The sequence below is a fragment of the Alexandromys fortis genome, unplaced genomic scaffold, assembly GCF_014885135.2.
Source record: "Alexandromys fortis isolate MF-2015 unplaced genomic scaffold, M_Fortis_MF-2015_v1.1 scaffold_75, whole genome shotgun sequence".
In the NCBI taxonomy this organism is placed as follows: domain Eukaryota; kingdom Metazoa; phylum Chordata; class Mammalia; order Rodentia; family Cricetidae; genus Alexandromys; species Alexandromys fortis.
Genome location: NW_026067956.1, coordinates 2,878,009 through 2,890,384, shown reverse-complemented (window position 1 = coordinate 2,890,384; position 12,376 = coordinate 2,878,009). Strand labels below are relative to the sequence as shown.

General features: G+C 45.2%; 1 protein-coding gene across 1 annotated transcript in view; it reads left to right on the top strand.

The window, feature by feature from the left end:
- Positions 1-2,351: 2,351 nt before the first annotated feature.
- The window catches only part of Xkr6 (XK related 6), a 205,846-nt gene continuing 195,821 nt past the window's right edge, over positions 2,352-12,376 (top strand). The window contains exon 1 of the mRNA XM_050152294.1: positions 2,352-3,237. Coding sequence (XP_050008251.1) covers positions 2,483-3,237 — 755 coding nt within the window. The 5' untranslated portion in view covers positions 2,352-2,482. The remainder of the gene's footprint in view (positions 3,238-12,376) is intronic.

Sequence of the window (12,376 nt, the reverse complement as noted above, 5' to 3'; positions counted from 1 at the left end):
AGTCAGCAATTACAAAGTTGAAATCCCTTGAAAAGACAGAATCTTACATTTCTATTTGAAATTTCAATTGCGACACTTTGACTCATAGTCTCTTTTGTCAGCCGTAGCGAGTGTAATTTACTTAGCTAATTTCACTAGTAGATTCTGTTCTTTCAGGGCACAGAGAAATAAGAATCATAAATGTGCTATTACTGCCTGCTTTTGTATCTAATTTCATAGCCTCACAGTTTAAAAAATAGAAAATATATTTAAAAGTACAAATTAATTGCACTCATTTTCTGGAAGTATTTCAACATGATTTCTTTTATTAGAGCCACCAAATCTATTTCATGGAGTTTATGTAGATATATGTTGGCATGATGCAGACGTAACAGTAACAATAATGGCAACAATAACAAGGCAGTTACCATTTATTTATTGATTAGTGCCTACATGGTATCATGTTGAGAGCTTTGAAATAGATTATTACTATTATAGATTATTACTGAGCACATTTTAAAAGAAGGAAGTATTATTATTCCCATTATATAAAGTTGAAAACTGAGGTTTAAGAGATTATCTTGTTTATTCATGTTACCAGTTTAATGGAACTAGAATTCAACATATGCATTTAAGTTGTTTCAAATCCAGTAAAGAAATAATCTATCATCTATATGCAAAAACAATTTCTTTTACCTGTTAGCTCTGTTTTATTACCCTAGCAAGTAAAAGGATTAAGCTAGTAAGAAGCAAGAGATATAGTTATGTGGTTTCTTTAAAAATGTAGATTTTAGAATCACTTTCTCTAATGTGTGTGTAATATCCTCTTCAATTAGTCTTTCAACCGTTATAGGGTTTATTTTGGTATATATACTCATGAAAACTCATGTCCTACAATGGGGTATTCTCATCTTTCAAGGAGACTCTCTAAAGTTGAGTAGTTCTTACAGTGTTAAACGTCATATGCACCAGAATGACTACTAAAGCTGTCAAAGTAACTCTTCCTACAGAACCTCAATGTTATAAACATATTATCTATTTGTCTTCTTAGCATTCCTGAAAAAGCTATTGCCATTATTAGGCAATATTTCCATTATTATTAAAGGAAAGTGGTTAAAAAAATCTACAGAGGTTGATGAGAAAAGTGCTTTCTCTTCACCCTTTTCTCTTCAAAATGCTTGTTTTAACTCATCAGTAACAATCAAGTAGTTTGCTGTGTCTTCTACTGAAGGAGCATTGTAATTCAAATCCATTCAGTGCTGCCTCACTTGTGCAATTTGTTAGCCAAGATTTCATAGTGTTCTCTGCACCTATTTTAATGATATAGCACATTAACAACATTTCCACTCACTTAAAGCCATGTTTACTAACAGAGCCTTAGCACCTCCCAAAAAAAGCCTCAAAGACCAGTTTCACACATTCAAATTGTCTGAACAAGTAATTGATATGTACAGCATTAAGCTCTTTTTCAAATCAAGGTCTTTGCAGAGTTTTAGAATTATGTTTAAAAAAAAAGATTGGTAGAAGTATGTTTGATTGTGCAGAAAACACTCAAGGTCATAAGATGCCCATCCAATTTTTGCTATAACATGAAAGAGGTAACCAGGCTGATTTCTAGAGTTTTTTTTTTCTTTCTCTCTTTTTTGAATTTTCTTGAGGGAACATTGGAAACTTTGTTACAAAAGATGGGAAACTTATCAAGTGACAGGAAAATCAGGTCAATAGAGCTTAGAGGTGCCTAAATATAAGTGAAAATCAGTAAGTTTGTGGAAACTATACTGACTTATGTAATTTTTTAAAGCCCCTCAAGATAAGAAAACAACACGGATGTAAGAGAAAAAAAAAAAAAAGAAAAACAGCCCAAGAGGTGAGACAGTCATTTTGATGGGGGGGGGGGTGTCTAACTACACAATGAGGTCATCCTATCTCCCGGAAGTGACAAGTAATCACCTGCTTTGCACTAGCTCCGCCCCTTCCCTCAGAGGTCCCGCCCCTCCGCCAGAAGGCGGCCGGGTGTTAGGGGGCGTTTCTTCTAGAGCAAAGCTGAGAGCTGCAACGCAGAGGAAGGGGACCCCAAAACGTCTGGCACTGCCTCCTCCAGGGAACACTTTGGACCGCCTCACTCAGCCCAGCGGGATTCTGAAACGCCGAGGGGTCAACCTGATGGGTTTCGGGGTCAACGGAAGAGGGGAAGGGGAGCCCTGGCGGGGAGAACCCCCCGGTCCCCCGCCCAGCAGCTGAGGCACAGGAGGGCGGCCATCTTGGCCGGCAGGGTAGGGCCAGGAGGCTGCGGGCGCCGTGCGATTGGGGGGCTCGCCCGGAAGTGACGCCACCCGCCCGGAAGCGGAGGGGGTTCCCTGGCCCACTCCCCCCCGTTCGTCTGCTCCCCCGCTTCCTCCCCGCCCCCCTTCCTCTCCATTCGTTCCCCCCCTCCCCGGTCCCTGCCTTCTCCCCCCCACCCGTCCCTCCCCCCCCAACCTCCGGAGCTGGGAAGAGAGTCAAGATGGCGGCGAAATCCGATGGCGGTGGCGTGGGGGTGGGCTTCGCCCAGCTGCACAACCTGGACGAGGCGGTGGGCAGCGGCGAGGAGGACGGGGAGCCCGGGGGAGGCGGCTGCGGCGGCGGCGACGGCAGCGAGCCCGGCGAGAGCAGCTCGCTGCACATCTGCCACTGCTGCAACACCTCCTCGTGCTACTGGGGCTGCCGCTCCGCCTGCCTGCGCTCGCTGCTGGGCAAGAAGCCGCGCCGCAGCGCCGCCGCCGCCGACGGGGGGGACCAGCCTCTGCAGCCGCCCGGGGCCGCCGGCCGCCACCCCCCGACGCCCTCGGCCGGCCGACCGCAGCCCGCGTCGCCGCAGGTGGAGCGGCCGTGGCTCGACTGCCTGTGGATCGTGCTGGCGCTGCTGGTGTTCTTCGGGGACGTGGGTACCGACCTGTGGCTGGCCCTCGACTACTACCGCAAGGGGGACTACGGCTTTTTCGGGCTGACCCTGTTCTTCGTGCTGGTGCCGTCGCTGCTGGTGCAGAGCCTGAGCTTCCGCTGGTTCGTGCAGGACTACACGGGCGGCGGACTGGGCGCCGTGGAGGGGCTCAGCAGCCGGGGACCCCCAATGATGGGGGCCGGCTACGGCCACGGCGCGGCCCGCGGCGCCCCGGGTGCGGGGGGCTCGGCCACCCCTGGGGCGCAGCGTCTGTGCCGCCTCTCCGTGTGGATCTGGCAGTCGGTCATCCACCTGCTGCAGATGGGGCAGGTGTGGAGGTAAGAGCACTGCGGGGTGGAAGGAGGGGGGGGGGCTGCGGCCGCGCGCGGGCCCCTCGGACCCTGCCGGGCCGGGCTGGGTTGAGCGGGGTAGCGGCGCGCTGTCCTAGCATCTCGCGACGGTCAATAGGATGCCTGCTGGCCACGCCTTTTGGCCCAGGGGAGGCCCCTGTTTGCCCATCTCCTTCCCCGGGTAGCACTTGGAGGGGACCCTGCCTCTGCCCTCCCTCTTCTCTGCAGACCTCCATCCCGGTTGCCCCTTAACGCCCCCGTGTCCCAAGGTAACCGGCGCTCGCTCTCTGCAGCCCAGCTCGCATCCTGGAGGGAACCTGGCTTTCTCCAGCCGGTTGCCCTCGGCCTTGCTCCCCCCCCCCACCTCCCCTTCCCCGAGAGACATTTCCTTTCTCCCCCACCTCCCGTTTTCTCTCTGCAGTGGCCGGTGTCGGGCCTCTCCTTAAAGCACTCCTTCCTTTCACGCCCCTCCTCCTCCTGCAGCCCCAGCCCCTGCTAACGGCTCCACACCTCTGCCCTCCTTGAAGGAAAAATGACTTTAGATATGCCCTTTTTGCAGTGACGGGGAAAAATGAGATGCTATCTAATGGCAGCAAACATTTGATGTTAACTCTCACCTCTGGAAAATCACTGAGCCACTTGGGCACCTATTCTGTTTTTAATGGCCAGGCTTATGTGCGTTTTCTGTTTACATCCAAGATGCAAGCTTGGCCTCAAGGCCCCTTTCCTCCCTTCTGTAAAGTCCTGGTGCGTCAGGTGCATCTCTCGAAACCACTTGTCAAGGAACCTTAACTGTGTACCTCACCGACTGGCTACCCCACCGACTGCCTCATTAACTGTCTACCTTACCGTCCACCTCTCTGACTGATGGCTTCACTGTTTACATCACTGCCTCGCTGACTACTTTAACTCTTTACCTCGCTGACTACCTTCATTGTCTGCTCGCCTCCTCACTGTCTACCCTCACTGACTGCCCCAGTGCCTGACTCCCTCACTGTTTACATCACTGCCTCATTGACTACCCTTATGGTCTGCCTCACTGATGATCTCACTATCTTATTCTCTGACGACCTCACTGGCAGGCTACCTCACTGGCAGGCTACCTCACTGACGGGCTACCTCACTGGCAGGCTACCACCTCACTGACGGGCTACCTCACTGGCAGGTTACCTCACTGACAGGCTACTCTTTGGCAGGCTACCTCACTGGCTACTGCACTGGCTACCCTCCTTGCCTCATCCACTGACAGGCTACATCACTGGCTACCCTACTATCTACCTTTTCCACTGCCTGTCTACCTCACTAGCCCAACCAGCTAGATTTCTTCACTGTCTCTCTAACCACTTCACTAACTGATTGCTTTGCTGGTTGCATCATTCTCTCACTACCGTCTCTGTTTACCTCGCTGTCTTCATTGCCTGCCTCACTGTCTACCTCATTGTTTTCCTCATTGATTACCTTCACTGCTTACCTGACTATGGCATTGTTTGCCTCACCGGCTCACTGTCTGCTGACTGTCTCAGAGTCTGTCTGCCTACTGAATCCCTCACTATGACTGCCTTAGTACACCATTACCTTCACTGTCTGCTGACTAGCTCACTGTCTACCTACCCACCTCACTGGCTGCCATTGCTCTTCTCCCTGACCATCTCCCCGTCTGTCTGCTGATTATCTCACTGTCTACCGACTGCCTTGCTGTCTGCCTCGCTGCCTGGCTGATTCCTTTCACCATTTACCTCACTGACTGACTACTGTCGCTGTCTACCTTACTGACCGTCTGCTGTCAGTGTTTACCTCACTGGCTACATCAGGAAACCATTGAAACCTTAGTCACCCTGCGCCCTCCAACTTATATCAGCTTCAGTGTGTTCTGGAACCAATGACTTTGTCAGTGACAGCATTTGCAAGGGGAACAGTTTTTCTAGTAAAGCCTATACAAGGATGAATCCTTTTGCTACATTTCCTCTGAGGAGACTGGTCTAGACTTCTATGCCAAGTAGATACCAGACCTCAGTACCTCAGCTGATGAAACTGTACTCGGGTTAGATGAAAGAAAGTTTGTGTTTTGAATGTTTTCTTCTGATCTCTTCTGACTCATCAGAACATCTCAGAAAGCATGAGACAGAATTAAAGCCTTGTCCTGCGGAGTTGACGTTCTGACTCATGGAAAAGCTCACTTTCATGAGACTCATCTTGGTTTTCCAGGTTAATCCCAGTGACTATTTCCCTAGCTGCATTCGTCTGCAGATAATTTGTTTCCTGCTGATAAAAATTTACAAACAGGAGATTAAAATTTTTTGTTATGAGCATAGCTGGTCAAATAACATTTTCAAAATAAATCTTAACTTTAAAATTTTAACCCCTTCCCTAAATAATTGATGCTGAATCAAAGTGTGCTTGGCATTGGGGATATAGTTGTTCAGCCTGTTGGAGACTGGTATGAACAGTGGGGATCAAAAAGTATGGGTCTGAGAGCTATCTTGAACTGTTAGTAGGGATTTTATAGCATGTATTTAATAACTAGGCTTCTGTTTGAACAAACTGAAATTACTGTCTCCTGGTCTCGTGTAGTGTCACGTTAATTTTTCTGGGAAAATTAATTCTAATGTGTTCTATTCCATTATTTGGAAGTAAACTTTTGGGACCAATGAAATTAGAGTTCAGTGTCAGTATTTTTTGTCAGGATAATCTCCCCTGCCCATGCCTCTTTTAGCCAAACTTAATTGTGTCTGTGCAAAGTTGAAGTATAGATTGTGGGACAAACCGAAAAGTTTTAGATTTAGCTTTTAGAATTTAAATGGGGTGCTGTATTTGCTCCCCCATCTTCATATAACTTTTCAAAGTCTTCACTGGAAAGAAATTATGGAAGATGCCTGTGCTTTTAGTATGTCAAACTTTCAGATTGGATTTTATCTTTACATAGCTCATAGAGTTACAATATTAAAAGACAGGATAATTCAGCTAAGCTGTTTCATCTCTGTTGCTCCATTTCTAAAGCAGTATTTACTGGGGAAGGATTTTCATTTTTTATTTTTGGACTGATTTTGCTTGAAATGCTCCAAGAACAAGGTCTGCTCATTAATACCTGCTAGGCATGTTGTTTGCATTGAAATCATTCATGCGGAAGAGCTTGTGAGAAAGGTTTTCGCTCTTTTCTTGTTTCTACCTCTTGGCAAATGGTTGCTTGTCAACATATATAAGCACCCGTTGACTCAGTCCTTTACTGCAGGTCTTTGGGGTTCTATTTGTTTCCTTTATCACATTTGTGACCCAAATTGTGCTATTTCATGTGGTTACATGGGATCCTGGTTAGGAAATTTATCATTTGATTTGGGCCATGTTTCTAAGAAAAGTTATCTGTTAAGTTGCACATTGTCAAAATCAATTCCATTAAACACTGACTGAATACTTTTTTAAACATGTTTTAAAATGTAAAATTTCAGGAGTCTTCTTGGAGAGAATATGATGCCTCTTTAAGCACTTGCTCCCCCTGATCTTGAGGAACGTTCTTCTTGTCTCTCGGGACAAGGTGGCACATGCCTGACATCTTTGTCATGCCAAGCCCAACTTGGAGCAAGGAAAAGTAGCTGTGTCTTAGGGTTAGCATTGCTGGGATGAAACGTCATGACCAAAATAAACTTGGGGAGGAAAGGCTGACAAAGCCTGAATGATGATCATTGAAGGGGAAGCCTTGCCAGAAGCTCAAACTGGATGGGAACCTGGAGGCAGGAGCGAATGAAGAAGCCATGGAAGAGTGCTGAGTACTGGCTTGCTCAGCCTGCTTTCTTACAGCATCCCGGAACACAGCACAGGGAAGACACCACCCACCACTGTCTGGGCCTTACCACATCATTAAATAGGGAAGTGCCCCGCAGGCTTGCCCTTAGCCTCAGTTAGGGAGGCGTTTTCTTATTTGAGGTTCCCTTCTCTCACACAACTATAGCTTATGTCGTTAACCTAAAACTAGCCAGCAAACACTATGTCTGTAGTGATTTGGTTTGGTGAGCCTGCTTCTGTGGAGCATCAGAGTGTGACTGAGGGCTGTTTAGTGCAAGCTTTCCTGGCACTAATTAGTGAACATGTTGCTTACTGTGTAGCGTGTGCACCATTTTTCAGGTGCTTTTCCCGGGGATAATGGGTTGTGTGTATCAACCATAGTGACAATTCACTGCACTTCTGTACAGTGAGCCATTATTAGAAAGTGAGACCACTTTCTAGGTGGCTCTGGAACAGAATTGTGTGACTGAGTTTGCATGTCTGTGGCCATGCTGGTCATTTGGCTGGTAGCATTTGGCTACACCTTTGGAAGGTGCCCAGTGAGGGTTGTCATAAAAATAAAAGTTTAGGCTTTGTTTTAATTTTGGAGGGGCAAGTAAAGGTAGATAAAGAATGCCTTGCCCTGCCCCATTTCCTGGTTAGGGTTGGAGAGGGTGTGTGTGGAGTACTTGCTGTCAGCTGGGGTGACACTTACTAGAAGTAACTCTTGATACTATGAAATGGCAAAGAGAGTGAAAGAGAATTGAGAAATCACTAAGGACTATGGGAAATGCATCAAGTTCTGTTTTATACATGAATCAACTAGTTTACATTTTGCACCCATTCTACAGATGGAGTAGGGTCAGGGGTTTTATAACCTTTGCCACTGGTCACTGGTGGAGGGAAGTTTTGACAGTCTCTCAATGATGGCAAAACTGTTCCCACTTTTTCTCCCTAATGGGATTCTTTTCCCTGAATGAAGGCCATGGCAGTTGGTGTGGTGACCTCAGCGACTTTGCTTCCCTCTGAGAGTCTGCTCTTCTGATTAGTCAGAATCAAACTGTGGTACCCCTGGAGTCTGGGACACTTGTTGATGAGCGGAGGTTCTCTGACACCTTGCTCTGTAGTCTAATGCATTAAACCCCTTTTGGCATTGGGGCAGAGTCTTAAGTCTTGTAGCTGATGATGACATCAGATGTGGCACAGCTGAGGACCACCAGTGAGCTTGACTTGAGAGCGTTTTCAGCAAGCAATCCAACTCTTTTTCTCAGAGTAGATGGCTTGCAGCCCTAAAAATCCACAATGCCCAGAGGATATGTCCGGGTTGACCCCTCTGGGCCACCATTCATACCTGTAGTTACATCTACAAGCTGTCTCTATTTATTGTTCTATGTTGATCTGCTGGAAATGCCTCAGGGTTACAAATGTATCTGGCTCACACTCACCTCAAAGTCAGATATTGAGATCCATCATGAGAGATTTTGGTTCATGAGTTCTGGCATTGGAATGACTCCAAGAATCTTAAATATTAGGGACTGGAGAGATGACCCAGCTCTTCAAAGTACTTTCTGCTTTTCAAGAGCAAGTTCAGTTCTGGAGTTCAGTTTCCAGAACCCATGTCTGGTGGCTCCCAACCTCTTGTAACATACATGCAAACAAAACACCTACACCCCATACATATAGAGTGATTTGATTTTCTCTTCTCTTCTCTTCTCTTCTCTTCTCTTCTCTTCTCTTCTCTTCTCTTCTCTTCTCTTCTCTTCTCTTCTCTTCTCTTCTCTTCTCTTCTCTTCTCTTCTCTTCTCTTCTCTTCTCTTCTCTTCTCTTCTCTTCTCTTCTCTTCTCTTCTGAGACAGGTCTTACTATGTAACCTTGGCTGGCCTGGAACTCACTGTAGACCAGGCTGGTCTCAAACTCAATGGAGAACCATCTCACTCTGCTTTCTAAGTGATTGATTAAAAGCATGTGTCACCATGCTTGGCAGAAACAAAACAAACAAACAAAACGGAAATCTTAAAAGAAAAGAACCTAAGAATTCTGAAAGTGTGGGCTTCCTGTAAGTTCCCCAGCTGTTGTAGAGGGGAGCGGTGAGAACACAGTTGCATCATCTTGAATTAATACGGTATTTACAGGAGTACTTCTAAGGAGAAAGGATACATTCTAGATTGCTTGGGGTTGTTTTGTAAACTTAATCTCTATCCAGATTAGGTTTAGTGAGGTAAGAATGATGAAGGGTCTCTGGATGGTTTTAGCATATTTTACAAAGATTTATTTATTTATATTTCTCATGTGTGAATGTTTTCCCTACATGTATGCATATGTACTGTTTGCTTCTGCAGAGACCAGAAGAGGGTGCCAGGTCCCCTGAAACAGGAGTTTATGGATGGTTGTAATTCACCATGTAGTGCTGGGAATTGAACCTCAGGTCCTCAGCAAGAGCAGTCTGTGCTCCAGCTTCTGTAGGTGATTTTAATAGAACTTAGGTATTTAAACAATAGTTGGCTTAGGTTTTTTTAAAATCTGGAATGGAGTTGATGAAAATGTAGATTATATAGTAATAAAATAATTGGTGTTGCCCTATAGTGTGCTTAAAATTCTGAGTGGTGTTGTGGAAACATTTGACACTAAATTGCAATGAAATACTCTGTTGGCTCAGAAGTTTTTTTTTTGAGTTTTGAAATAAGGGTCATTATTTGAACACTATGATGATTCTCATTCTGGAAAACAACAAAACAAAAATATCAGGGCTGTGGGGAAAAGAGCAAAGACAGATTACCTAAAATCGTAACTTTGTAAGCAAACCAGTAATAAAAAAAAAATCATGAAGCTCAGATACAGATAATAGCAAGCAAGGCTCACTTTGCAAAGACATTTCATTCAGCCGTGTGTCTGGGTGATTCTGCATCTTCCTTGAGTCTCATGTGTAGACTCCTTTTTTAAAAACGGTATTGTGTGTGCACACATGCACATGCGTGGAGATCAGAGGACAAATTGTGGAGTTGGTTTTCTTTCTCCATCATTTGAATTCCGGGGATTGAATACAGGTCACAAGGCTTGGTAGCCATCTTCCTGGCCCTAGAGGAAGGTATTTGATATGATTCTTAGCATTATTTTGGAGCAACAGTCTTTGCCATTTTCTCATCATTCGTGAGAACATCAGTAGCTGCAGAACATGCTAAGAAGAATGGGCTTCAAACTAATGCCACTTCCCCACATGCTTCTGTTCCCACTTGACGGTTGCATATGGAGAAGCCCGTGGTATACAAGTATGTACTGAGACGTGTTTTGAGTTGAGAGATGTCGAGATGCAGCCATTGAAATGTCACGGTTCTGCTGTACTGGAAGTCTAGCTTGGGTGAGACTGCTCCAAGGTCAAGTGAAAATGATTGCTCTTTTCACGCTTAGGTGGTCCTTGCTTATAGCGAAGAAGCAAAGAGGGGCAGTTTTAACCCCCTTTTAAGTGTCTACTTCTGTGACCTTGCCACTGGATGAGAAGTGATCCTCTTGAATAGTGTGCCTGGAGACTGAGTGGTTTGGGAATTTGCTTCATTTGTTATGTGGTTATAGCAAGGGTTTATATTAAAATTCTTCTGAGCACACAGTAAACAAAAAGAGCAACAGTAGCCAGTTGTCAGGGAAAAGACTGATGGGTAGAATAAACAGACTGCTTTCTGCAATATAAACAATCTGTTTTCATAGTTTTTTTTTTTCCCTTTCCTTTTTTTTTTGAAGGCTGAGTAGAACTTCCAAATCAAGAAGTTGCTTGAGTGGGAAGCCGCAGATCTGCCTGTACATTAATCAGTGTTAGTTTTTGCACTAACGCAAACAACCTCAGCTGCATGACTCAGTAGGAACGCATGGCCTGTTGCTGTGTCCTGCCTGCAGGTGGTATTGACTGGTGGTGCCCCTCACATTTCTCTGGCACTTGGATTCCTCAACCTGCAGAACATCCAGCCATAGAGAGGAGAGGGTGGGCATGTTTCTTCAGGCTCTCACTTGAGTGACATGTACCAGTTCCATTTAGATGCCAGGGTTAGGGATGAACCTAGTGGCCATGCCTAGGTCAAGAATGGCTACCGCTTCTGCCAGAAGGAGTTTACATTTTGGTGAAATGAAACCAAGAAAGAAGTAAACCATCTACTATTCAGGTTACAGTGGCAAATGCATGTATGGTGAGACACATATATCATGCTAATGGTTGTAGAGTATAAGAAGAAATTGCCTATTGTGGTTATTTTTAAGTTTCTTGTTGGTTTCTGCCTGTGTGGATGCTCATGCATCATGATGTGCCTGTAGAGGTCAAAGAACAACTTCCGGGAGTAGGTTTTCTCTTTCCTCATGGGATGCTGGGATTGACCTCAGGCCCTCAGGCTTACCTGGCAGGCACTGTTATCTGCTGAGCCATCTCAACTATCTGCACTGTTTTCTGAGACAAAGTCTTCTGGGCAACCCAACAGGCCTGGAACTCACTGCATAGGTCAGGCTGGCTTCAGATTTGTGGGTGATTTCTTGCTTCTGTTTCCCCCCCCCCCCAATGCTCTGAAATAGTCATACCCCACCATACTTGGCTCCACAATTTCCTTTGAAAATTTTGATTCTTGCTTTAATTTAATTTTGATCAGCAAAGCTTCTCTAAAAAGAGATATTTCAGAACTTGGGGGTCCTGTGGGGCATCCATTGTACAGTTCCCTTTAAAAATGTATAACCGCCTTTGCCTGTAGGGTCTAGAAAATAGTTCATTATTTAATCTTCAAAACTAAGAGCAAAGTTTAATGACTTAAAGGCCGAGTCATACTAAGTATACCTAAGTTAAAATGTGCAGGGGCACCCCTGGGTTCTGTTCCTCAGGCCCTCTTCATCTTGACATGTATGTATGTATGTATGCATGTAGTGCCTGGAACTCACCAAGTAGGCAGACTTCTATTTCTGTTTCTGCCCTGCTGGGATTACAAGTGTGCGCCACTGCACTTGGCTGTTCTCATGGGGGCTCTGGAAATCCAACTCAGGTTCCCATGCCTGTTGTACACTTAGCTGACTAGGCTGTCTTCCCTGGTGATTTTTTATTGAAAAATGTCTTTAACAAGGTATCGTGGCCCCATACCTAAACTTGTCAGTGTTTCAAATTTTAAAACATAGTTTATTTGATTTAGACAAGGCTAGGTTTTGATTTTTAACCACAGCTAATGTCCCTTTAAAGAAATTCTCTTCCTTCGTGGGACTTTTATTGAACCCAGGCTTTCCAAAATGACTTTATTTCTATCTGCTAATTTTATAGACCACCAAATAATTTACCTAGAAAATCTTACAAAGTTTTATATTTAAATTTGGAACTTTTTATGTACCAAAATATACTGGATTAGTATTTGATTTT